Source organism: Melanerpes formicivorus, unplaced genomic scaffold, assembly GCF_026170545.1.
Source record: "Melanerpes formicivorus ecotype bairdi unplaced genomic scaffold, bMelFor1.0.p_v2 SCAF_386, whole genome shotgun sequence".
NCBI lineage: Eukaryota > Metazoa > Chordata > Aves > Piciformes > Picidae > Melanerpes > Melanerpes formicivorus.
This window is the reverse complement of record NW_027142738.1, coordinates 92,486-118,769: the sequence shown is the minus strand read 5'-3', so window position 1 is coordinate 118,769 and position 26,284 is coordinate 92,486. Positions and strand designations below refer to the sequence as shown.

Here is a 26,284-nt window from a genome sequence, read left to right as displayed (position 1 = left end):
GAGATTGAACCCCCCCAAAAGAAATTCACAGAGCTTCCCCTCCAGCTGGGAAGCCAAGCAAAGAAATGAATGAGAAGGTGGAGAGGTGGAGCCAGGACAAAATGTTTCTCAGCGTCCTCCTCGTTTGGGGTCTTTTTCCCTTCTTTCCCCACCCCTCCTTCCTTTGCCTGTGCTCTATCAGCACAAAAATCCTCCTCGGGGGCGTGGCGGATGACGTCACCGCCTGGCAGCCCCTCCCCAGCCCCTCCCCGTGCCCCACCTCTGCTTGCCCCCTTTGGCACCCTTCCCTCCCCCCCTAACCCCGTCCCTTCTCCAGGAGTTTCCCAATGGAAAAGGCAGGTTGGGGGGTGGGGAGGGGTGGGAGGGGGGGCTGTGCAGGAATCACCCCAAAACTCCCTTGATGAGCACCCTGGTTGGAATAGGCAGCAGGTTTGGGGGGGGACTGTGCCAAATCACCCCCAAATTGGTCCCCACTCAGCATCCTGCCGGCAAAAGGCAGCAGGCTGGGGGGGGGCTGTGCACAATCACCCCAAAACTGCCCTGCTGCGAGCCTTGCTTGGAATAGGCAGCAGGTTTGGGGGGGCTGTGCCAAATCACCCCCAAATTGGTCCCACAGCAGACCCTAAGGAGAAGCAGACTCCAGGGGCAAGCAGATCCCAGTGGGAGGCAGACCCCATGGGGAAAGAGACCCCAAGGGAAAGCAGACCCCAGGGGGAAGCAGATCCTAGGGGGAAGTAGATCCCAATGGGAAACAGACCCCAGGGGGAAGCAGATCCCAGGATCCATTGGGATCTTGCCCCAGAGAGGAGAAAGAACTTCATTTAGGGCTTTAGGGAAGGTTATTGCTGGGGGAGGGGAGGGGAGGGGAGGGGAGGGGAGGGGAGGGGAGGGGGAGGGAAGGGGAGGGGAGGGGAGGGGAGGGGAGAGGAGGGGAGGGGAGGGGAGGGGAGGGGAGGGGAGGGGGAGGGGAGGGGAGGAGGAGAGGAGAGGAGAGGAGAGGAGAGAAGGAAGGGGGAGGGAGGGGGTGGGGGGGCTCCAGCCATTGTTTTACAGCCCCCCCCCAAACCTCTCTGCTGTACCCAAGACACCCCCCCCCCCCTTCTATACACACACAGAGCCCCCCCCAAAGTATTTGCTGGGTGTGGGGGGGGAAGAGGTAGCTCTGGGGTGCCTTGGCAGCCCCTGGGTTGCTTGCTTCCAAAGATGCTACATCAAAAATGGGGAAGCTGGGGGGTGGGAGGGGGAGGGGGGGAGAGGAGAAATCAAATTAACAAAAGGGGGGAGGGGGGCCCAAATATTTCTTTCTTTCTTTGAAACTGGAGCTGCTACATCAAAGCTTCTTGGAGGAGAGAGGGAGATGGAGAGAGGGAGATGGAGAGAGGGAGATGGAGAGAGGGAGAAGGGGGTGGGGAATGAAGGTTTCTTTGTGGGGTTTTGGGGTTGATTTGGGTTTTTTTTTGCTTCGAGGCCAGCTTGGGGAGGTTTGAATTGAGACCCTCAGCCAGACAGATGTGGCCCTGCCTGCACAGCTGTGGCCCTGCATGGCCAGATGTGGCCCTGCCTGCACAGACATGGCCCTGCCTGCACAGCTATGGCCCTACCTGGCCAGATGTGGCCCTGCCTGCACAGATGTGGCCCTGCCTGGCCAGATGTGGCCCTGCCTGCACAGCTATCTCCCTACCTGGCCAGATGTGGCCCTCTCTGCACAGATGTGGCCCTGCCTGCACAGCTATGCCCCTACATGGCCAGATGTGGCCCTGCCTGCACAACTATGTCCCCTACCTGGCCAGATGTGGCCCTGCCTGCACAGATGTGGTCCTGCCTGGCCATAGGTGGTCCTGCCTGCACAGATGTGGCCCTGCCTGCACAGCTATGTCCCTACCTGGCCAGATGTGGCCCTGCCTGCACAAATATGTCCCTACCCGGCCAGATGTGGCCCTGCCTGCACAGCTATGTCCCTACCTGGCCAGATGTGGCCCTACCTGCACAGATGTGGTCCTGCCTGGCCATAGGTGGTCCTGCCTGCACAGATGTGGCCCTGCCTGCACAGCTGTGTCCCTACCTGGCCAGATGTGTCCCTACCTGGCCAGATGTGGCCCTGCCTGCCCTGCCAGCCATGTCCCTGCCTGCCCAAAGAGCCACAGCTCCTCTCCAGAGGGGGCCTGGGGGAGTTTTTGCTCTGCCTTTTTCCCCCCCACCTCTTCTCTGCCATGTTTTCCTTGTTCCCAGCATGCAGGAGGCTTTGGAACATCGTTTGGGGAGGAGATAAAAAGGAGCAAGGGAGAAAAGTTTCCCTTTTCCCTTCCCCCCCCCTCCCCACCTCTTTCTTCACGCTCCTTTAAGGGCAGGGCTAGGGCTAGGTCCCATCCCCCCCCCCAAATGGTCCCCAACATTTGAGGGGCTGGGGGGGGGGGGGTGTCCTGCCTTTCCCCCCCTTCCCCCACCTGGCACCAAATAAAGAGAGCCACCAAGAAGTTGCTCAGCACCACCACAGGCAGAACTTCAGCCACCAGCACCTAAAACTCACTGAACTAGCAGAGGGGCTCCAGGCCTGGGGGGAGGGGGGTGGGGGGGAGGGTCTCAGCTTGGGGGAGGGGAGGAACCCTTTGTAGTTGCCACCCAAATCCTCTCCACCACCAACATTGCCCAAGGTCCCCTTCCAAAGCTGGTTGGACGCCACAGAATCTTCCCAGCACAAAGCCTGGGCTTGGGGGATGGGAGGTGGGGAGGGGGAGGAGGAGGAGGAGGTGGGGAGGGGGTGAGAGGTCACTGGGAATGTTCCCTCTCCCCCTTTCCCCCCTTCTTTCACTGGGAGCAAGCCAAAGGCAGGTTTGGAAGGAGATCTGGGCCAGGGGTAGAGGAAAGGATGTGGCCAGAGCTGGCTCTGAAGGCAAAGCTTCACAGGGGAGGGAGGAAGGGAGGAAAGGAGGAAGGGAAGGAGGGATAAGGGATGGATGAGGGATGGAAGGATGGGGGATGGATGGGGAATGGAGAAGGGAGGGAGGGATGGAGGGAGGGAGGGAGGATGAGGGAGGGAGGGAGGGATGGATGGATGGATGGATGAGGGATGGATGAGGGATGAATGGATGGATGGATGGGGGATGGATGAGGGATGAATGGATGGGGGATGGATGGATGGATGGATGGATGGATGGATGGATGGATGGATGGATGGATGGGGGATAGGTGGTTGCTTGGCTTTCATATCTTCTGTGCCCTGGGGCAGCACCAGGCCACAGAGGCTTGAGGAGCTCAGCCAGAGCCCCCAACACCTCCAGCCCTCCACCAACCCCCAGCTCCCACAGCCAAGGACAGGTCCAAAGGCCAGGAAGCACCCAGGACCCAACCTGGCACCCATGCCAAGACAGGGTTGGGAGAACCAAGTTGCCAGGAGGTCTCTTGAAGCTCTGGGGAGGAGGTGAGCAGAAGCTGGCCCTGGCAGTGTCCCTCTAGCAGAGCATCCTTCCCTTTCCCAACACATCAGCACCCAGCTGGGAGCCTGGGGGTGGCTCCTTCTTGCCCCTGGGGAATGTTTGCCCCTGGATGACACCTGCTGGAGGCCTCTCCTGTCCCATCCCTCCCCCAGCTGGAGATCAGGGGGAGCCAGGATGGAATTCTGGGAATTCAGTTTGGGAGTTTGGGGATTCAGGTTGGAGTTTTTCTGGGTTCACTTCCAAATCTTTATGGATTCAGCTTGGAATCCTTCTGGGTTCACTTTTCAACCTCTGGAGGTTCAGTTCCAAACCTTTGGAGGTTGAGGTTGGAATGTTGTGGATTCAGTTTGGCATCTGTCTGGCTTCAAGCCCAAATCTTTCTGGCTTCACTTTGGAACCTTTCTTCTGGGTTCAGGCCAAACTCTGAGCCCAGGAGCCGGCTGGGAGAACTCAAGGGGGTCAGGAAACAGGGAAGCAGTGGGGGAGGTGGGAGGGAAATGCTGCAGAGCTGCTCTCTGATACCCATTTGACACATCCAGAGGTGCTTGGGGAAGGGGAGGGAGGGGAAATTCCTCTCCACCCCCACAGGTTTGGTAACCTGGCACCTGCCAGGCTACCAAACACTCAGTTGCTTTTCTACCATCACAGCATTTGGGCAGCCAGAAAACAAGCTGCCAGCACTCAGGACGCCACTTGGCATCTGGTGGGCATTGATTGGCACAGAAGCCAAACCTCCAAACCCCATCCTCTCCCCCAGCCCCCAGTGCTTTCCATCCTCTCCCCCATCCCCAACGCTTTCCATCCTCTCCCCCATCCCCAACGCTTTCCATCCTCTCTCTCATCCCCAGTTGTTTCCATCCTCTCCCCCACCCCCTAATGCTTTCCATCCTCTCTCCCATTCCCAATGCTTTCCATCCTCTCTCATCCCCAGTTCTTTCCATCCTCTCCCTCCCCCAATGCCTTCCATCCTCTCCCACCCCCAATGCTTTCCATCCTCTCTCCCATTCCCCAATGCTTTCCATCCTCTCCCTCCCCCAATGGTTTCCATCCTCTCTCCCATTCCCAATGCTTTCCATCCTCTCCCATCCCCAGTTCTTTCCATCCTCTCCCATCCCCAAAGCTTTCCATCCTCTCTCCTCTCCCCAGTTCTTTCCATCCTCTCCCTCCCCCAATGTCTTCCATCCTCTCCCATCCCCAGTTCTTTCCATCCTCACTCCCACCCCCAACACTCTCCATCCTCTCCCTCCCCCAATGCTTTCCATCCTCTCCCTCCCCCAAAGCTTTCCATCCTCTCTCCTCTCCCCAGTTCTTTCCATCCTCTCCCTCCCCCAATGTCTTCCATCCTCTCCCATCCCCAGTTCTTTCCATCCTCACTCCCACCCCCAACACTCTCCATCCTCTCCCTCCCCCAATGCTTTCCATCCTCTCCCTCCCCCAATGCTTTCCATCCTCTCCCTCCCCCAATGCTTTCCATCCTCTCCCATCCCCAAAGCTTTCCATCCTCTCCCATCCCCAGTTCTTTCCATTCTCTTCCATCCCCAGTTCTTTCCATCCTCTCCCTCCCCCAATGCTTTCCATCCTCTCCCTCCCCCAAAGCTTTCCATCCTCACTCCCACCCCCAACACTCTCCATCCTCTCCCCATCCTAAATGCTTTCCATCCTCTCTCCCATCCCCAATGCTTTCCATCCTCTCCCATTCCCAAAGCTTTCCATCCTCTCTCCCATCCCCAGTTCTTTCCATCCTCTTTCCCATCCCCCAAAGCTTTCCATCCTCACTCCCACCCCCAACGCTCTCCGTCCTCTCCCTCCTCAATGCTTTCCATCCTCTCCCATCCCCAAAGCTCTCCATCCTCTCCCTCCCCCAATGCCTTCCATCCTCTCCCTCCCCCAATGCTGTCCATCCTCTCCCACCCCCAAAGCTTTCCATCCTCTCTCCCGTTCCCCAAAGCTTTCCATCCTCTCCCATCCCCAAAGCTCTCCATCCTCACTCCCACCCCCAACGCTCTCCATCCTCTCCCTCCCCCAATGCCTTCCATCCTCTCCCATCCCCAAAGCCTTCCATCCTCTCCCCCATTCCCCAACACTCTCCATCCTCTCCCCCATTCCCCCCACCCCATCTCAGAGTCTCTGTTTTGAACAACAACAAAACAAAACCAAACCAAACAGCAGGAGCTGGGAAACGATTCAAGGATGTTTCAACAAGGCAATATTATTATTATTATTAATTATTATTAATTATTATTATTATAATTAATTAACTCTTTCTTTCTTTCTTTTCTTTTCTTTTCTTTTCTTTTCTTTGTGTGTATTTTGCTTTGTTCTGAATAAAAAATAGAATATATAAAAGTGGCCAACCTCAGGAAGATCCACGTCAAGGACAGCTTGGAAGAGGTTTTGGTCCATAAAGAAATAATTCTTTGCTTCTTTTTTTTTCTCTCTTCTGGTTTGTTTCTTTTTCTTTCTCCCCTCCCCTCCTCCCCACCTCCTCCCTTCCCCCTTCCCCTCTCCCTTCTCCCTTCTCCCTTCCCCCTCCCTCTTTTCCTCCCTTTTGGGTAACAAAAAGTTTTGGTCCCGTTGAAAAGAACAAGGAAATGCTATAAAGAAGTTGGGGTTGGGTCTTGGGTTTGCTGCTGTCTGAAGGCTGAGGGTGGAGGACTTCCTGTTGCTGCTGCATCATCATCATCATCATCATCCTCACCATCACAGTCATCTCCTCCTTAGGTTTTGGTGTGGTTGAAGTTGGGGTTGGTTGGAAGCAAAAAGGTTTGGGGGGGACTGGGGAGAGTTCAAGACAATGCTAAAGAAGTTGGGGTTGGGTCTCAGTTTTGTTGCTGTCTGAAGGTTGGGAGTTGAGGACTTCCTGTTGCTGATCATCATCATCATCATCATCATCATCACAGTCATCTCCTCCTTAGGTTTTGGTGTGGTTGAAGTTGGGGTTGGTTGGAAGCAAGAAGTTCTGAGAGGGGTTGGGTTTGGGTCTTGGTTTTATGATGGTTTTTGCTGTCTGAAGGTTGGGGGTGGAGGACTTCCTGTTGCTGCATCATCATCATCATCATCCTCACCATCACAGTCATCTCCTCCTTAGGTTTTGGTGTGGTTGAAGTTGGGGTTGGTTGGAAGCAAGAAGTTCTGAGAGGGGTTGGGTTTGGGTCTTGGTTTTATGATGGTTTTTGCTGTCTGAAGGTTGGGGGTGGAAGCCTTCCTCTTGCTGCATCCTCATCATCATGTCTCCTCCTTAGGTTTTGGTGGGGTTGAAGTTGGGGTTGGTTGGAAGCAAAGAGTTCTTGGGGGGAGGGGGGTTGGGGGAGTTCAAGGAAATGCTAAAGAAGTTGGGGCTGGGTCTTGGTTTTGTTGCTGTCTGAAGGTTGGGGGTGGAGGACTTCCTATTGCATCATCATCATCATTGTCATCGTCATTGTCTCCTCCTTAGGTTTTGGTGTGGTTGAAGTTGGGTTGGTTGGAAGCAAAAAGTTTGGGGGGGGAGGGGGATTGGGTTGGTGCTGAGTGGAACTGGAGAGAGAGAGGAAACTAACAAGGATGGAGGATGGAGAGAGACCTCCAAGAGAGGTGGAAGTCAGCAAGCTCCCCTGGGGTGAGGGGGGAGGGGGGGAGGAAAAAAACTCCATGGGATTGGGACCTCAGGATTGCTTTTCAAATACCCTGTTAGTGACTCCTGATTTGGCTGAGGAGCAAATCCCTGCGTGGCTCAGAGGGCCCCCTCAAAAAAAGCACCCTAAAAGGAGACTAAAAAAGAGAGCAAAAAGGGACTTAAAAAGAGGCTAAAAAGAGACAAAAAAAAAAAGAGACCAAAAAGAGACAAAAAAGGAGACTCAAAAGAGACTCAGAAAGAGACTAAAAGGAGACTTAAAAAGAGGCTAAAAAGAGGCAAAAAAAAGAGACTCAAAAGAGACAAAAAAGAGACTCAAAAAGAGACTCAAAAAGAGACAAAAAGGAGACTCAAAAGAGACTAAAAAGAGACTTAAAAGAGACTCAAAAGAGACTCAAAAGAGACTCAAAAGAGACAAAAAAGAGACTAAAAAGAGACTAAAAAGAGACTTAAAAGAGACTCAAAAGAGACTTAAAAAGAGACTTAAAAAGAGACTAAAAAGAGATAAAAAGGAGACAAAAAAGAGACAAAAAGGAGACAAAAAAAGAGACTCAAAAGAGATTCAAAAGAGACTAAAAAAGAGATTAAAAAGAGACTCAAAAGAGGCTCCAAAAGAGGCTAAAAAGAGATAAAAAGGAGACAAAAAAGAGACTAAAAAGAGACTAAGAAAGAGATTTAAAAAAGACTAAAAAGAGACAAAAAAGAGACTCAAAAAGAGGCAAAAAAGAGACTTAAAAAGAGGCAAAAAAGAGATTAAAAAAGAGGCAAAAAAGAGACCAAAAAAGAGGCAAAAAAGAGACTAAAAAAGAGACTAAAAAAGAGATTTAAAAGAGACTAAAAGAGACAAAGAGGCAAAATGAGGCTAAAAAAGAGACTCAAAAAGAGACAAAAAAGAGGCTAAAAAAGAGGCCAAAAAAGAGACTAAAAAGAGGCAAAAAAGAGACTAAAAAGAGCCAAAAAGAACAAAGTTCCAGACTCTGGGAGAGGCTCAGGAGAAGACCAAGAACCTTCAAGTCCCCTGCTGGGACTCCAAGCAGAGCTTCTCCAGGTGGTGCTGGGAGCCCTGCAGCTTCTTCCTTGATGGAGCTTTGATTGATTCTTCCTTCACTGGGTTGAGTTTTTGGGTTGATTTCTATTATTGCTTCTTTTTTCCCCCTCCTTTTTTTTGCCTTTCTTCTCCTTTTTTTCTTTGCCTTTCTTCTTCTTCCCTTTTTTGCCTGTTTTCCTTCTTTTTTGCCTTTTCCCCTTCTTTTTGGCCTATTTTCCTCTTCTTTCTTGCCTTTTTGTCCTTCTTTTCTTGCCTTCTTTTTCCCCCAGCTTGGTTTGTTGGGTTTCACTTTGCTCTTGTTCGGCTTTTCCTGGCTCTTATTTGGCCTTTTCCTGGGGGTTTTGGGTTCTTTTTCACTTGTTTTGTCTCTTTCTTGCTTATTTTACCTGGGTTGGGTTTTTTTTCCCCCCTTCCTTTAGTTGATTTTTCTTTATTCCAGCTGATTTTTCCCTATTTTACCCAATTTTTCCTTATTTGAGATGATTTTCCCTTGGTTTGTCATTTTTTTCCCTTATTTCAGCTGATTTTTCCTTATTTCAGCTGATTTTTCCTTATTCCAGTTGGTTTTTCCTTATTCCAGCTGGGTTTTCCCTATTTCAATTGATTTTTCCTTATTTCAGCTGATTTTTCTTTATTTTACCTGGGTTTTGTTTCTTTTGTCTCTTTTCTCCTCATTTTGCCTCTTTTCTCCTCATTTTGTCTCTTTTTTCCACATTTTGCCTGGTTTTGCCTCCTTTTTCCTCATTTTGCCTCTTTTTCTCCTCATTTTCTCTCTTTTTCCCTCCTTTTGCCTCTTTTTTCCTGCTTTTTCCCCTTTTTCCCTCCTTTTCCCCTCATTTTGTCTGGCTTTTGCCTTTGTTTTGTCTCTTTTCCTCTTCATTTCACCTCCTTTCTGCTTCTTTTGTCTGGGTCTTGTTTGTTTTGTCTCTTTCCTTGCTCCTCTCTCTCTTTCCTCTTCATTTGATCCATTTTTTACTTTGCCTCTTTTTTGGTCCTTTTGTCTCTTTTTTGGTCTCTTTTTTCTCTCTTTTTTTTGTTCCTTTTACCTCTTTTTTGTCTCTTTTTTCCTCTCTCTTTTTTGTTCCTTTTACCTCATTTCTGTCTCTTTTTTCTCTCTTTTTTTTGTTCTTTTTACCTCTTTTTTGTTCCTTTCAGCTCTCTTCTGTCTCTTTTTTCTCTCTTTTTTTTGTTCCTTTTACCTCTTTTCTGTCTCTTTTTTCCCTCTCTCTTTTTTGTTCCTTTTACCTCATTTTTGTCTCTTTTTTCCTCTCTTTTATTTGTTCTTTTTATCTCTTTTTTAACCTCTTTTTTGTTCCTTTTATCTCTTTTTTTGTCTCTTTTTTCCCTCTTTTTTTTTGTTCCTTTTATCTTTTTTATCTTTTTTCTCTCTTTTTTTTTGTTCCTTTTGTCACTTTTTTGTCTCTTTTTTTTCTCTCTTTTATTTTTGTTCCTTTTGTCTCTTTTTTTGTCTCTTTTTTATCTCTTTTTTTTGTTCCTTTTGTCTTTTTTTTTGTCTCTTTTTTCCTCTCTTTTCTTTTTGTTCCTTTTGTCTCTTTTTTATCTCTTTTCTTTTTGTTCCTTTTGCCTTTTTTGCCTCTTTTTTATCTTTCTTTGTTCCTTCCCTCTCTTTTTTGCTCCTTCCCTCTCTTTTTTGCTCCTTCCCTCCCTTTTTTCCTCCTTCCCTCCCTTTTTTCCTCCTTCCCTCTCTTTTTTCCTCCTTCCCTCTCTTTTTTCCTCCTTCCCTTTCCCTTTCTTTCTTGCTTGTTCCTTTGCTCTTTTGTTTCTTTGCTGTCATTTGGTTGCTGGTTTATTTGTTTTTCTTGTTGGTTTTTTTTCCCTTCTGTTTTGTTGTTTGTTTCTCTTTTTTTTTTTTTGTCCATTTTTTGCTGGCTTTTTTTTTTTTATACAAAACAAAAAAGGAAATCAAGAAAAGTTCTTTCAGCTGCTGTTTTGTGTTCAAATCTTTGAGGTAATAGAGTTGTGCCCTCGTCCCAACAGGTTCCCAGAGGTTGATGGTTTCTATTTTTATTGGTTTTTTTGTGGTTTTTTATTCCCAGTTTTGTTCTTTTTTTTTTTTTCCTCAATCCCCAGCATCCCTTTTCCTTTCTTCCTGCTTGTTCCTTTCTCAGCTCCCACTTGGGTTGGCATCCCTGGGGGGGTGAAGCTCCCATTTGGGTAGACACCCCTGGAAGGTGGTGGTGGAGCCCTTACTTGGTTGGTATCCCTGGGTGGTGCTGGAGCTCCCCACTCGGGTGGACATCCATGGGGGGTGGTGCTGGAGCTCCCATTTGGGTGGACATCCATGGGGGGGTGGTGCTGGAGCTCCCATTTGGGTGGATATCCTGGGTGGTGGAGCCCCCACTTGGGTGGACATCCATGGGGGGTGGCGCTGGAGCTCCCATTTGGGTGGATATCCTGGGTGGTGGAGCCCCCACTCGGGTGGACATCCATGGGGGGTGGCGCTGGAGCTCCCATTTGGGTGGATATCCTGGGTGGTGGAGCCCCCACTCGGGTGGACATCCATGGGGAGTGGTGCTGGAGCTCCCATTTGGGTGGACATCCTGGGTGGTGGAGCCCCCACTTGGGTGGACATCCATGGGGGGTGGTGCTGGAGCTCCCACTTGGGTAGACACCCCTGAGGGGGGGAGTTGTGGAGCCCTTACTTGGTTGATATCCCTGGGTGGTGGTGCTGGAGCTCCCACTTGGGTGGACATCCATGGGGGGTGGTGGTGGTGGTAACGGTGCCCTCATTGGGGTAGGCATCCCTGGGTGGTGGTGGTGGAGCCCTTATGTGGGTTGGCATCCCTGGGTGGTGCTGGAGCTCCCATTTGGGTTGGCATCCCTGGGTGGTGCTGGAGCTCCCACTTGGGTTGGCATCCCTGGGTGGTGCTGGAGCTCCCACTTGGGTTGGCATCCCTGGGTAGTGCTGGAGCTCCCACTTGGGTAGACATCCAGGGAGGGTGCTGGAGCTCCCACTTGGGTTGGCATCCCTGGGGGGTGGTGGTGAGGGTAGAGCCCTTACTTGGGTTGACATCCATGGGGAGTCATGGTGGAGCTCCCCCTTGGGCTGGCATCCCTGGTGGGGGTGGTGATGGTGCTGGCTGGTGGTGGTGGAGCTCCCCCTTGGGCTGGCATCCCTGGGGGGGTGGTGATGGCGCTGGCTGGTGGTGGTGGGGCTCCCCCTTGGGCTGGCATCCCTGGTGGGGTGGTGATGGTGCTGGGTGGTGGTGGTGGAGCTCCCCCTTGGGCTGGCATCCCTGGGGGGGTGGTGATGGCGCTGGCTGGTGGTGGTGGGGCTCCCCCTTGGGCTGGCATCCCTGGTGGGGGTGCTGATGGTGCTGGCTGGTGGTGGTGGAGGTGATGGGTGGTGGTGCTCCCCCTTGGGCTGGCATCCCTGGTGGGGGGTTGGTGCTGGTGCTGCTTGGGCTGGTGGACGAAGAGGAGCTGAGCAGAGCCTTCAAACCAAGCTGAGGCTTGAAGAGAAGTCAAGAGAAGCCCCCAAGCCAAGCAGGGGCCTCCCCCACAGCCCTGCTGCCTGCCCCTCTGGGCTCAGCTTTGGTGGCTCCGGGGCAGGTCCCAAGCTCACCACAGGGGAGAGAAGAAAAAGCAAACCTAAAAAGGAGTGACCTGAAGCAAAACCTTCAGAGGCTTTGGGTCCAAAAGTAACCAAAAACTAAAGAGGACCTTTTCCAGGCTGGAGCACAGGTTGCCCTCCACCATTTCTGGCTTTTTGTTCTTCTTTTTTTGGGTTTTTTTTTCCTTTCCCCCTTTGATTATTTCATTATTTTCTTTCCTTCCCCCTCCTTTTGTTGTAGTTTTTTTTGTCTCTCTCCTTTTTTTTTTTGTCTCTCTCCTTTTTTTTTTTCCTTTTCCAATGTTTTTGTCAAAAATAAGATTGCTCCTAAAATAATTTCTTCAGCTTTTTTGTTTGTTTTGTGGTTTGGTTCTTTCCCCTCCCTCCCCCTCTCCCCCCCTCCCCTCCTCTCCCCCTTTTCCCCCTTCCTTTCCCTTCCATTAATTGATCCTCTTGCCCATTCCTTTTGTTTCCTTCAGATCTCCTCCTCCTCTTCCTCATTATTATTACTATTAACCAGGACTATAATTAATTATCATCATCAGCATCATTATTCCTTCCTCCAAACCCCCCTCTACCACCTCCACCACCCCCAAAGCACACGCCCCCCAAAGCTCTTTCCCTTCTTTTCCTCCCCTGACCCCCACAAACCCTCTCCCCTCCCCTCTCCCCCTCCCCCTTCTCCTTCCCCCCCCCACCACCACCTCCTCCCTCCCCTCCCACCTCCCTCCCCCAGAAAAAAAATCCCTACTCTTGGGTCTCTTTAGGAAAATATTCTAATGGCCTGAGTGGCTGCAGCGTGGCACACAGGGCACTCGGGATCAGTCCTCTCGCAGATCCTGACGGCGCACTCCATGCAGAAGAGGTTGTGGCCGCAGGGCACCAGCGCCGCCGTCACCTCGCTCTCGAAGCACACCATGCACTCCCGGCTGCTGCCGCTGGAGACGGACGTCCGGGCGGCTCCGCTGCTCCCCAGCTTGCTAAAACCTTGGAGGGCGTCCCCCTGGGACCTCCTGGGAAGACCGCCGAGGTTGGGCTCTTGGATGGAGGACGAAGGGGAACGATGCGAGTTGGGGTGGAGGGCGCCGGCGCTGCCGGACCTCTGCTGCTTGGAGAAGAGCACCGAGACCGGGTTGGCGTTTTCCTGCCCTGCCCACATGGGGGCGCCAGACTCCGGCACGCCGTAGTACAGATCCTGCTTGCTGACGCCGCCGCCGCCGCCTCCGCCGCCGCCGCCGCCGCCGTAGTTGGGGAAGAGGTAACCGTAATTGAAGTCGTTTTGGTCGTTCAGCCGCGGGGTCTCGTAGACGGGATCCACCGAGCAGTCCCCGATGCAGCCCAGGCTGTTCTGGCGGAAGGTGGAGAGGGGCTTGCAGCCCGGCGCCGGCGTGTGGACCCTCCACGCCTCCGAGTAGCGATTCTCCATGCCGGAGTCGGGGCTGCTGGCCAGGAAGTCGTTTTCGTTGTTGTACTCCAGGATCTTCCCCGTCCTGACGGCGATGTGGGTCTCGATCTCCTCCCTGGCCCTCTCCACGTTGCCCGGCGCTCCGGTGATCTCGAAGACGGGGTCCCGGTCGCGGCTGGGGGTGATGATGTAAGTGTTGGTCTGCTGCTGGATCCTCTTGATGGTCGCCCCCTTGGGTCCCACCACCAAGCCCACCACGCGGTAGGGGACCCGCACCCGGATGGTGACTTGGCCGGGCAGGGTGGGGGCGCTGCCGAAGGCGGTGCCAGCCTTGTTGCGGGAGGCTCTGATCATGGAGAAGTGCTCGGCGGCGGAGATGATCTCCCGCCGAGCCATGGCCACGTCCTCCCGCCGCCCGGTGACCATGAACACCGGCTCCTCGCCCCGCACCGGCGTCTTGATGTAGGTGTTGGTCTTGGCGCGCAGGGCTTTGATCTTGCAGCCTTGGGGGAAGGGGGGGGGCGGGGAGGGGGATGATAGGAGGGGGAAAAAAAGGGCAGGGAGGTTAGAGGCCACCCTGCTGCCTGCCCTTGCCCCTCGGGTGCCAGGCGCGGCTGCCAGGTGTGCCCTCCCCCCTCCCCCCCCTCCCGATGCCCTTGTGCCGCTGGCCTGGGCACCTAAAAGGAGGGGAAGGTCCCTGTCCTGGCAGCCCTGGCAGCAGAAATGCCAGGGGAGGGTATGCCCCTCAGTGTGCCCAGAGAGGTCCTCCCTCAGCAGCTCCCCTCAGGTGGGGGCCACCATGGACCGACCCCCTGACCTCACCATGGAACCCCAACCTCACTATGGACCCCCCAACCTTCACCATGGACCCCCCAACCTCACTATGGACCCCCCAACCTTCACCATGGACCCCCCCAACCTTCACCATGGACCCCCCAACCTCACTATGGACCCCCCAACCTTCACCATGGATCCCCCTGACCTCACCATGGATTCCCTACCTCACCATGGACCCCCCAACCTTCACCATGGACCCCCCCGACCTCACCATGGGCTCACAGAGGGGACAGAAGAGCCCTCTGGAGACCATGGAATCATCAAGCAGATCAAGTTGGTAGAGAACTTTAGGATCGTGGAGTCCAAGCCTGAACCCAGCACTGCCCCAGGGCAGCACCAAAACCACGGCCCTCAGCCACCAGGGCCTGAAAACCCCTCCAGGGATGGAGGCTCCACCACCTCCCTGGGCAGCCTGAACCACTCTTGCAGGGCTGAGATTGATCCTCATGGCCAACCTGAACCTCCCCTGGGACAACCTGAGGCCATTTCCTCTCCTCCTTCTATCACCTGTGAGTGGGAAGAAGATCCCAAACCTCACCTCACTGCAGCCTCCTCTCAGGGAGCTGCAGAGAGCCAGAAGGTCTCCCCTCAGCCTCCTCTCCTCCAGCCTCACCACCCCCCAGCTCCCTCAGCTGCTCCTCCCCAGCCTTCTTCCTCCAGACCCTCCCTCAGCCTCCTTGCCCTTCTCTGTCCCCTCCCCAGCCTCTCAATGGAGCCGGGAGCCCAGCTGCGGTGCTGTGCTGCTAAGGACACTTTGGGATCATCAGGAATTACTTTGCAAACTCCACGATGGAGACTTCCTGGTGGGAGGCACAAAGCAGCCGCGGGGAGCAGAGCTGCACCAAGTGAAGGCTGAGCCCAAGCAGGGTGGGGACAAGGGAAACACCTTCTGCCCTCCTCCTGCCCCCGGGGCAGGATCTGCCTCTTCCTGCCCCCATCCCTGGGCAGCTATTTCCCTGCTCCGCCCCCCCCAGAGATGGAGATTCCAGCTCGGGGAGGTGAACCCGCCGTCTGCCCCGAGGGGATCAAGCAGGGGCTGCTAGCAAGCCAGCAAGCAGCCACCCTGGGAAGGACTCCTCTGCAGTCCTCCCAGCCCGGAGGAGCTTCAGGGCCCTGTGCCCTGCCTCCCAGGACTGCACACTTTGCTCTCCTTCGCTAAAGGACCTCGGGAGGCCCTCGCAAAGACCTCAGGTGGGCGTTAGTCAAGGCCGGGCTTGGGTTTTGTTTCTAAGCCATGGGACAATGACCCTGGGCGGGGGGGTGGGTTCCGGGAGACAATCAAGGAGGCGACTCAGAAGGGTCAGGAGAGCAGAGTGGTGACAAAGGAGAGGGAGCTCCACGCTGGGGCCAGATGGAAGGCACACGGTGGGGCGAGGAAGGAATCCACAGGAACGAGGGCAAACCTGAGCCAGTTACAGCAGCTGCCGGCTGGGAGGGGATGGAAATGGGAGGGGAGGGGACTGCTGGGATCCCTCCGAGGGAGGAAGGGGAGGAGGAGGAGGAGGGGGAAGGATTAGGGGTGTGGAGGAGATGAAAAGACCCCCACCACCCCCACCACTGAAAAGGGAGATGGGCAAGGAGAGAGCGTGGCGAGAGGGGGAGGGAGGATCCAGGAACGGACAAAAGGACGCGTGGTGCAGTCATGGTGTGAGAAGTAGGGGGAGGAGGGGAGGAGGGGGAGGGAGGGTCTCCTGGCAGGCCTGCAGACAGGAAAGCCAGCTTTGCAGAGATGGACAGATGGGGGATCCTGTGCTTAAAAAAAAAAAAACTGGGAGAGAAATAAACCCCACAGGAAATGAGAGCAAGCCCAAGCCCCAGCAGCAGGGTCCAGAGGCCCAGCTGATCGCTTTGAGCAGCTCTAAACTGGTGCCCAGACAGCAGCAGTGGCAATCCCAGACAGCTCCCAACCCAACTTCCAACAGCCACTGGCCAAGCAGCTCGAACCAGGCTGACTTCCCCAACCACTGCTCCCAGCCCACCTCAACCTCAAGCTGCTCCTAGCAGCTCACTGAGGGGCTCCCACCAGCTGGCTGAGGGCCCCCCAGCCACACCAGGAGGAGCATCCCTGTCCCACCTGCTTCTCCCCAAGGGATTTTGTCCTCAAGGTTGGGATTTGTTTCCTTCACAGAATGGGTTTGGGTTGGAAGGGACCTCAAAGGTCCCAGGGACAATTTCCCCCCCAGCCCAGGTTTGCTCAAGGTCTCCTCCAGCCCTGGCCTTGGAACACCTCCAGGGGAGGAGGCTTGAAAGGTTTTCTTTGCACCTGGGCTGGAATTTGCCAGCAGCAGGCAAGGCTCCATTTTTCCTGGGTGGATGATGGGGAGAGGGGAGAGGGGAGAGGGGAGAGGGGAGAGGGGAGAGGGGAGAGGGGAGAGGGGAGAGGGGAGAGGGGAGAGGACTTCTTAGCACTGAGGACCTGCAGAAACTCCAGCAAAACACAGAACTCTGTCCTGTGCTGCTCTGACTCTTGCAGGCAGCCTGCAGACAGCAGCTAATTGATCCCTGGCAGCCCTCCTGCCACTGAGGTCTTTCTATCAGGCAGAGAACTAAGCCTTTCCTTGCTGGGTTTATATTAGAGGGAGAATTAAACCCTTTCTTGTCGTCTTTCCACCTCCTACCTCCCATTAGCTCACTTTTGGGCCCCTAACCCCCATCCCAAAGCTTCCACAAAGGTCTGTGTTGACACTTTCCTCCCCCTCCCCACCCTATTTGCTTCCTAACTCCACTTAACTGCCAGTGGACTCCAAGGGAGGTCCAACTCACCCCCAGTTCACATCCTGGGGGGGGTGTGTGTGGAGCCCTCCAGCACCAGTTTGCTAACTGGGATTACAAATGAAGAAATCAATCGAGTCTAGACGTGGCCAAGCTGGGGAGGGGGAGATTTGGCTCCACAGCCACATTCTCCTGCACCAAGGGTTCAACCAATCCATCACAGCTAATGGAGGAGGGCTGGAGGGCCATGAGGGGGGGGAAAGCACCTGCCCAGCTCAGGTGGAATCAATCACAGAATGGTTTGGGGTTGGAAGAGGCCTCAAAGACCATCCAGTTCCAACCCCTCTGCTGTGGGCAGGGTGATCTTCCACCAGACCAAGGCTGTGCAAAGCCTCCTCCAGCCTGGCCTTGATCACTTCCGTGCAGGAGGCATCTACAGCTTCTCTAAGCTGCCTGTGGCAGTGCCTCCCAGGGCAGCCAGGGGTGGAGGATGCATCTGAGCCACCCCAGCCCAAATCTTCTCTCTCTCTGAAGAGTGCCTTCAACCCAAGGTGATTCCATGGGACCTCAGCGTGGTCCACACCCAGGCTGCCTTGCGCTGCCCTGGCAGCTGGCAGAGGCTGGAGGAGGGGCACAGGGTGGCTGTGCCAGCTGCACCATGCAGGGTGGCAATGCCAGCAGGAGGATGGCACTGTGGGAAATGCCTCTGGAGTAGCTCCACGGTGGGGGTTAGCTCCATGGAGTGTTCCACCCTGGTGTAAACCCAGCCCTAAAGCCCCACAAAACCCTTCTCAAGGTCAGCTCCTGCACAGCCTGCTGCAGCCTAAAGGCTCTGAGCTGGCAGCCACTGGCAAACACCTCCAGCAGCTGCTGTTGGAGGCCCAGGTCCAGCCCTGAGGTGGGTTGGGGGGGGAGGTTGATTTTGTGCCTTCCAAAAACCCCACCCCAGAAACCACTCCAGCTCCTTCTGCTCCTGGTTTGCATCAGCCACTGAATTATATCTCCAGAGACAAAAGACTTTTCAGGCCTCTTCTCCTCCATGCCAAGGCACAGTTATGCTCTGCTGGTCGAAGTGACACCTGGGAGGACCCCACTTAGACCATTTGCACCTTGCTGGGGTGGTAGGAAAGAGCCTAAAGGGGTAAATTAGGTCCTTTTTTGTGTGTGTGTGTGGTTGGTTGGTTGGTTTTCCTTTCTCTTCCAAGTCATCAAATTAAAGAGGGACCATAAACCAACCCAGCCCTCGGCTCCTCTCCCTGCTTAAGGTGGGGCACTCTCCTCCCATTAGGAGATGAAAGCCAGGCTTAAAAGAGAGGAGCACACAAAGAACACCACAAAACAAACCCTCCCGAACATCCGGGGCGGGCGGTCGTGGGGGGGGGGGTGTGTTAAGGTTTTGCTGCATTAAAACCCAAACAGCCCCAAAACCCGATGAAAGCGGCGGCAAAACGCCTCCCCAAAAGCACGGACACAAAAATGGAGCCTCCAGCCGCCCACTAAAACCCTTTGCCTCGAGGTTTTTATTGTCCCGGTGATGCAAGTTGTGTTCGCAAGGGGGAGGGGGGAGGAAGGACGCCAAAAAGTTGGCAGCGCCGCGACCGAGACGCCCCCGAGCCAAGGAAAGGTCGCAGCCGCCCCCTCCGAGTGCGGCAGTGCTGAGCTCTGGCAGCTAACGCTGGAAGTTGTTTGGAAAAGATGTGTGTGTGTGTGTCCCCCCAAAAGGCAACAAAAAGCACCTGAAAGGCAACAAAAAGCACCTGAAAGGCAACAAAAAGCAGCAGAAAAGGCAACAAAGCAGCAGAAAAGGCAACAAAAAGCACCTGGAAGGCAACAAACCGACGGGAAAGGAAATTGAAACGCCAAAATGGTAACAAAAAGCACCCGGAAGGCAACAAACCAGCAGAAAAGGCAACAAAAAGGCAACAAAAAGTACCTGGAAGGCAACAAACCAGCAGAAAAGGCAACAAAAAGCACCTGGAAAGCAACAAACCAGCAGAAAAGGCAACAAAAAGGCAACAAAAAGCATCTGGAAGGCAACAAACCAGCAGAAAAGGCAACAAAAAGCACCTGGAAAGCAACAAACCAGCAGAAAAGGCAACAAAAAGCACCTGGAAAGCAACAAACCAGCAGAAAAGGCAACAAAAAGCACCCAAAAGGCAACAAACCAGCAGAAAAGGCAACAAAAAGCACCTGGAAAGCAACAAACCAGCAGAAAAGGCAACAAAAAGCACCCAAAAGGCAACAAACCAGCAGAAAAGGCAACAAAAAGCACCCAAAAGGCAACAAACCAGCAGAAAAGGCAACAAAAAGCACCCAAAAGGCAACAAACCAGCAGAAAAGGCAACAAAAAGCACCCAAAAGGCAACAAACCAGCAGAAAAGGCAACAAAAAGGCAACAAAAAGCACCTGGAAGGCAACAAACCAGCAGAAAAGGCAACAAAAAGCACCTGGAAGGCAACAAACCAGCAGAAAAGGCAACAAAAAGCACCCAAAAGGCAAAAGATAACCCCCCAAAAGGCAAAAGACCACCCCAGAAAGAGCAAAGCACCAAAAAAGAGAGGAGAGGGCAAAGTAGCAAATAAAAGGGCAAAGGGAGCAAAAAGAGGGGGGCAAAATAGCCCCTGAAGGGCAAAACACCCAAAAGGAAGGGCAAAACGTCCCCAAAAGAGGCAAAAACCACTTAAAAAAAAGAGGGCAAGCCACTAAAACAAAAAGACCAGAAGAAGAAGCCACAAAAAAAAGGGCAAACCACCAAAAATTTGGCTAAACACCAGGGGAGGAGGGAAAAAAAAAGGGGGGAAACACCAAAAAGGGGGAAAAAGATCCCCGAAATTCAAAGCCCCGCGCCCCGAAAAGCAACCTCGGATGTGTCGTCGTCCGTCCCCCCCCCCCAAGCAATCCATTGGCAGAAAGTTGGCACCCGGAGCTGTCAGCCCCTCCCGGCCGTGCCCCCGGCCCAGCCACCGCGGCTCCGGCCGCCCCGGGGTGGGTGGTGCCGGCGGGGCCCTCCGCATGGCACCGCGGCCCCGGCGTAGCGGCACCAATCCGGCGCGGCGGGCGCGCAAGCGGGAGCCCGGCCGATGCGGGCGGAGCGGGGCAGAGGCGAGGCAGGAGGCTGGGGCTGGCGAAGACAAAGGCAAGGAGCAGGGGCGGGGTGGGGTGGTGGTGGAGGCCCCCCCACCCGACGGCCACCGCCGAGGCTCTTCCCCACTGCCCTAGATTCCGGCCGGCTGCGGCGAGGTTCACTCGGTCAGAGCGGCGGCGGCCAGCAGCGAACCGGAGCCGATGCGCGCAGCCTGCGCTGTGTCTTCCCTAGAAAAATTCCCTTTGTCTCCTCTCTCTCTCTCTCTCTCCCTCTCTCTCTCTTCCCCTTTTCCCTTCTCCTCTCTCCCAGACCCATGTTTTCCCTCCCCTCCCACCACCTCCCCTCCAAACCCCACGAAGTCCGAGCCCGTGCCGCACTTTTTTTGTGTGTCTCCCCTCGCTGTAATTCCAGGAGGAGGCTTCGCGAACGATTCGGACGCCAACTGCCATTTCTTCCCTCCCTCCTTCCCTCCCTTTCCTCCTTTCCCGGCCCATCTCCCGCTGCCGGGAGCGAGCAGAAGGAGGGTTTAGGGTTTTCTGGCCCCACCAGAGCCGCGAGGCTTCTGCTCCCCCCATGGTTTAGACGGAGCGAGCAGACCCCCAGGATCTGACCCTCCCCCTTCCCCCCGCTGCCTCGCCGCTCGCAGGCTGCTGTGCATCCATCCACCTCCACATGGTGGGTGGGGGAGCTGCAATCTCCAGACTTCCTCAATGAAAAAGGCTCCCTCGGACTATTTTTAAACGCTGGAAGCGTTGGAGCACGTTTGGAGCTACACAAAGAGCCCCAAATCACCTGGGGGGGCTGCGGGAGGGAACGGGGCAGGGTGGGGACACGCACACACTTCTTATTTAACTTCACCTTGACCAAGAAAGAGCAATTTCTGTGAAGCTCCTCACTGTCATCACCTCCTTGCTGCTGTTGTGAGGCTGGGAGATGCTTCATGGAAGGGTGTCTCTGGGTCCAGGTGCCAATGGGTGGCTCCCAGGGACCAGCAGAGCAACTAAAACACTCCCAGGGATGGTCCTGGCTGGCAGCAGGCAGCCAGCACTGCCCTGGGGAAGCTGAGCTGACCCCCAACAGCCTTCTCCTCACACCTCCACGCACCAGGCACACAAAGGACCGCTGAGCACGGCCCCCTCAGCTCCAGCCTGAAATGTTCCCCGCTTGGGGAGCCCAGCAGCCTCCTCCCTGGCTCCACTGCCGGCAGCCCCACAGCTGGGCACCAGGAGCACGCTGAAGGCTGGCACAGAAGTGACCTCTCCATCAAGCTGATCTCCAGCTGCTTCTAGGGAAGATCCTGGACAGCTCAGCGCTGAGGATTTCTGCTCCTGTCTTAAACTCCACAGCCAAAGCAGGACACCTTCAGCCACTCTTCCCCACAGCCTTGGGTTGGAAGAACTTCCTCCTCTGGTGCCCCACCAGCTGCCCACAGACCACCTGCAAACCACTTCGGGGCTTTCGTCCCTGCACCCTTGGCAAGCGGAGCGGCGCAGCTCCGAGAGCTGGCACCAAGAGCTGGCAGGTGAAAGAGAGCAGCCAGCAAGCACCCCAGCGCAGCAGGCAGGCCCCAGAGCCAGGGAGCACCATGCCAGGGCACCTGCCACGAAGTGCAGCCACCCAAGCTCAGCCTGGTCAGAGTTCACCCCAAGGGAAGCAAGGAAGGAGCTGAGATGCAGGCAGGGACACCTCTGCTCCTCGCCCCAGCAGCAAGAGGAGGCGCCTGTGGAGGTCATGGCTCCACTTCTAGCCAGGGAAGGGAAGCCCTTGCCAAGCATGGCCAGGGACAGAGTGGGAGAGGTCATAAATGTCAGTCAGAAGCATCTTCATCCCACATCCTTCCCTCTCCTGGCACTTCCAAAGCGCTCCTTGGCACACCCCTCCAGCTACCCGACTCTCCGCCACGGCTCCATGGCGGGGCGGTGGGTGGGGGGGAGGGAGGGCAGCAGGCTGGAGAAGCAGCTCCCAGCATCTCTCCAACCAATCCCCACGGAGGTCTCCGGTTTACAAGCAGCCCACAGCCTCACCCCGAGCAAGTCCTCCTGCCCCATCTGGCCAGCGGGCACCGGAGGAGCACCGCTGGAAGCCAGCGCAGAGAGCGGCACCGGCGCCAACTCCGGCGCCGCTTGCAGCAGGCGATTGGCTCCGCCGGGGGCACGTTACCAGCTCCCGGGGAAAACAGGGAGCTGCCAGGCACAGGTTCGAGCTCCTGCAGCATCTCCCCCTTGCAAGCAGAACCACCTCTCCTCCACCACGGTTTAAAAAAAGCCTCAGCTCAAATCCCCACCGAAATATCGGGGGTGGGGGGCGGCTCAGGAACCCGGAGGGGTGGCCTCCGGTGGCAGGTGGAAGCCACCACCCCACCCCTCCGGGCAAAAGCAGGCACACGGTAAAAAAAGGGGACCCCTGTGGCCAGATCCAGGCCTCCTCCCCACAGGGATGTGTCAGGGAAGGTTGACTTGGACCGCTGAGATTTTCATCTTAAAATAACACGAAGGAACAGCCTCTGCCCCCCCCCCCCCAGACACCAACTTCAAGGAAGAGCTCAAGCCCTGCTGCCACTTCGAGCCCTGGGATCGGTTTTCATTCACTACCACTTTTCTCTCTCTCTCTCTCTCTCTCTCCTTTCTCTCTTCCAAGATCTTCAGCACCCCTCAGAAAACCCCCCCAGCCCCCCGGGCAGGATCACCCAGGAAGTGCCAACCTGCAGTTACTGCCTTCCCTCGGGGAGTCCTGCAGAGCAGCGCAGGGTTTGCCCTCCCCTCCGCCTCAAACCCTCAACCCAGCCTGCAGCCCAGCTCCACCTGAGAGCAGCCCCCTTAAACCCTCACCTTCCCCACTCCCCCCCCCCCCAAAACAAACAACCCCCTGGAGATATTCCTAGAGGAATAAAGGAGCGTGGGCCACGATCCCTGCTGGAGGCAGAGAGCGCTGAGGTCTGCGAGGGGGGCTCCTGCTGAAGCAATTTCGCTTCCCAGCAGCACAGGATCTGGCCCAGCCGCCTCTGAGCAAGGGGCCCAGCCCCTCCACCAGCTGCCCCAGCACGGATGGAGCCCGGCTGCCACCGGGGCCACCTCGCCAGGCTCCAGCCCGTTGCCATCTCCCAGTTTTCCCAGCACCACGGCAGGCAGTAAAAAATGGTGGCAAAAAGGATCCAGGTCCCCACATCCCTTCTCCATCCCTCCGGCCACGCCGCTGCGGGCGGAAGGCAGGGGCACACCCCCCCACCCCACCCCCCATCCCCGCGAGTTTGGGGCAGAGGGGAGACGGCGAAAAAAAGAGACCCAGGCCGAGCACCTCCTGCACCGACCAACGTTTCCCCCTCGCTTCTGCCCGCCGAATCCTTTCTCTTTTCCAACTTTACGGAACAAAGGGGGCCTGATTCTCCCCCGGCCTCCCACCCGCCGGCGCAGGGCTGCCGCTGCAAAGCCTCCGCCGGTTCCGGCCGCGCTCCGCTCATGGCGGTGGAGGAAAAGCATCAAGGGGGGTATGGTGGGGATCAGGCCTGCTGGCATCTCCTCGGCCATACCTTCCCCACCCCCCTCCCCCTCAGCCCTTCCCCAACTCCCCAGCGCTGGAATCACCATCCCAGAGCGCGGGGAGGGGATGGGGGGAGGCAGGCGAGCAGGAGGCGTTCCCTCCGCCGCAGACACCCCGAGGGGTTTGTTTTGGGGGGTAAGGGGGACACACACAGCAGCCCACCGTGCCCCTGCCCGCTCGCCGTGCCAGCATGACCAGCTCCTGGCTTCACTGGTGGGAGCAGAGCCGTGCCACCAGAGGCCCCATTGTTCCCAGAACAGGCTCCAGCCGAGGGATGGCACAGCCATTAGCCAGCCCCCAATCCCTCTTCCCCCTCCCCTCCTCACACCGTGCCCACCACAGCCTCCGGGCGCATCCCTTGTCGGGCAGCACCGAGGTGCCGACTGGCCCAAGCCCCTCCGGCTCGGGCCGTCCCGATTCCCGATCCAAGAGGAAAGCATCTGGATGCGTGGAGCCGCAGTCTCTGCCCCTCGCACTTGCAGAGCATCAAGTTACTTGCTAGGAGAAGGGGGGGGGGGGGGGGGGAAAGAAACCACCCCCAGCCCCCCCCCCTCCTCAGCCTCACCACCATTAGGATGATTTTTTTTTCCCCTCCCCCCCCCCCCCCGCCTCTCTTTAAGCAACACAAAACTTCCTGGCGATGCCAGAGCAGAGCTTGGTGGAGCTTCCCACCCCCCTTCCTCCCCCCCAAGCACCTCACCCCCCACCCCCACGCTCGTGGGGGTGGGCAAGGGGTGACTTAAGAGTGGGTGTGGTGTGTGTGTGTGTATATATATATATAATTTCTTTTTAAGCCCTCCCTCCATCCCACCTCGCTCCCGACAGAGCCATAAGGAGAACAAAAGCATCCCTGTGGTGGCAGCGTGGCTGGTGGCTGGGGACATGTGGGACAGTTGGGTGCCCACCCTTGGGTGCCCACTCTCGGGGTGACTGCTCGGAGGCGTTCGTTGCAGGGATGCTCACAACCCCTCTCCCCCCCACCCCACCCCCCGCCCTTCCTCCCTCCCACCCTGAGGGTGACCGCTCCGAGGTGCCTGCTCCAGGGGTGCACATCCCAAAGGTACCCGTTCTGAGGTGCCCGGTCCAGAGCGACCACTCCAAGGGTGCCCACTCCAGCAGGGGGTGACCGCTCTGGGGGGGGGGGGGGGGGGGGGGGTGTCCTGGGGGTGACTGCTCCTAAGTGCCTGCTCCAGAGATGATCACCCTAGGGGTACCCTCTCTGGGGTGCCCACTCTGCGGGTCACTTCTCCGAGGTGCCTGCGCCAGGGGTGCCCGCTCTAGGCGTGCCCACTCTGGAGGTGCCCACTCTGGGTGGGTGTGTGTGGGGTGGGGGGGGGTGTGGGGGGTGGGGGGGGGTGTGGGGGGTGGGGGGGGTGTGGGGGGTGTGCCTGCTCCGGGGTACCCGCTCTAGGGGTGCCTATTGAGGGGGATGGTCTGCTCGAGGGGGTGCCCGCTGCGGGGGTGCCCGCTGCGGGGGTGGGGGGTGCCCACCCCGGGGCGGGGGGGGGGGTGCCCGCTCGCCAGTCACACGCTTGCAGAAGGAGTTGAAGTTGCATTCAGCGGGAGCTGGCAGCGGGGCTGTGCCCGGCAGCATGCCCGGCCCCGCTCCAACCACACCCCCTCGGCTCCGCCGAACCCAACAAAGAGGATTTTTTTTTTCCTCCCGGCCGGGGCTCGGGGAACCGGGGCCGGGCTGAGCCCTCGGCCAGCTCCGCTCCCTCCCTTCCTTCTTGCCCCCCTTTCAAGCTTCATTTGCCCTTTTGATTTTTACGGTTCGTTTAAGGGACCGGCGCCGTTCTCGGGCACAACCGGAGGAAGCGCACGGGCTCGGCGGCTCCGGGTGCAGACAAACCGGACGAACCCACGCAGACATTCCGATAGATTTCCCGCACGCACCGAACAACAACAACAACAACAACAACAACAAAAACACCACCACCAACACCACTACCACCCCCCCCCAAAAAAAGATTCCGACCGATTCCTCCTCTTTTGCCCTGCTCCGGGAGTCCCGGAGAGGGAGCGGGGCTGTCCCCTCCGCTTTGTCCCCGGTAGGGCTGAGCCGGCCGGTGCCCCGAACAATGGCAGGAGGGAGGGAGCGGCGAGGGGCGAGCCGCGGGGGGAAGTTGTTGGGGCGGTCCCAGCCCTCCTGGCCCCGGGGATGCGGCGGGAGACGGCGGAGGCGATGGTGGAACTGGGGGTGGGGGGGGAGGGAGGAGGGGGTGCAAGTTTGCCGAGGAAGAGAGCCGGACGGACGGCGGGAGGAAGGAAACGAGGACCGAAAAGCGGCGGGTCGGATTGAGGGGGGGGAAGGGTGGGATGGAGGGGTGGGGTAGGAGAGCGGTGGCTGAGCAGGGACCGGCGCCCCGGTGGGGGACGGCGGATGAAGGGGGGGGGGGGGGGGGGGGAGCGGCGGCCGCGGCGGGGAGCGGCTCCCCCCTCCCGGTGCTCACCTTGCCGTCCCACGATCTCGGCCACGTGCTCGGAGCTGGGCACCGGGACGCACTCGGTGGTGTTGGAGCTGCTCTTCAGCCTCAGCTCGGCCTCTTTGTACAGAGCGCACAACTTCGGTTCCGCCGCTCCGCCGCCGGGGACCGCCGAACCTTTCGGGGCCGGTGGAGGTGGTGGAGGCGGCGGCGGTTGCTGCTGCTGCTGCTGCTGCTGCTGCTGCTGCTGTTGCTGCTGCTGCTGTTGCTGTTGCTGCTGCTGCTGCTGCTGCTGCTGCGGCGGCGGCGGCGGTGGCGGCGGCGGCGGCGGGGGCTGCTGCGGCGGCGGCGGCGGCGGGTTATTGTTGTTGTTGTTGCTGTCCTCCACCAGCACCACGGCGGAGGAGGAGGAGGAGGAGGAAGGCTCGCCTAGCCCCAGCAGGCAGAGCTGGTCCAGGGCGAGCTGTAGCGCCCGGTCATCCTCCAGCAGCGCTCTGTCTTTGCCGCTCCCACCGAAACAGCCTAAATCGCCGAAACCCCCGTTCCTTTCCATTATCCCTGGTACTACCAGGCTAGGCATGGCTAACAAAGACTTGAGAGGGGGTTGGGTGGTGGT

At 56.6% G+C, this 26,284-nt stretch overlaps 1 protein-coding gene across 1 annotated transcript; it reads right to left on the bottom strand.

The window, feature by feature from the left end:
* Positions 1–12,403: 12,403 nt before the first annotated feature.
* Positions 12,404–26,284, bottom strand: LOC137459646 (RNA-binding protein MEX3A-like). Its single transcript, XM_068170440.1, is given in 4 exon segments — positions 12,404–13,574; positions 25,696–25,885; positions 25,944–25,973; positions 25,976–26,284. Coding segments are annotated over 4 exon segments (1,638 nt in total). The 5' UTR covers positions 26,249–26,284; the 3' UTR covers positions 12,404–12,429.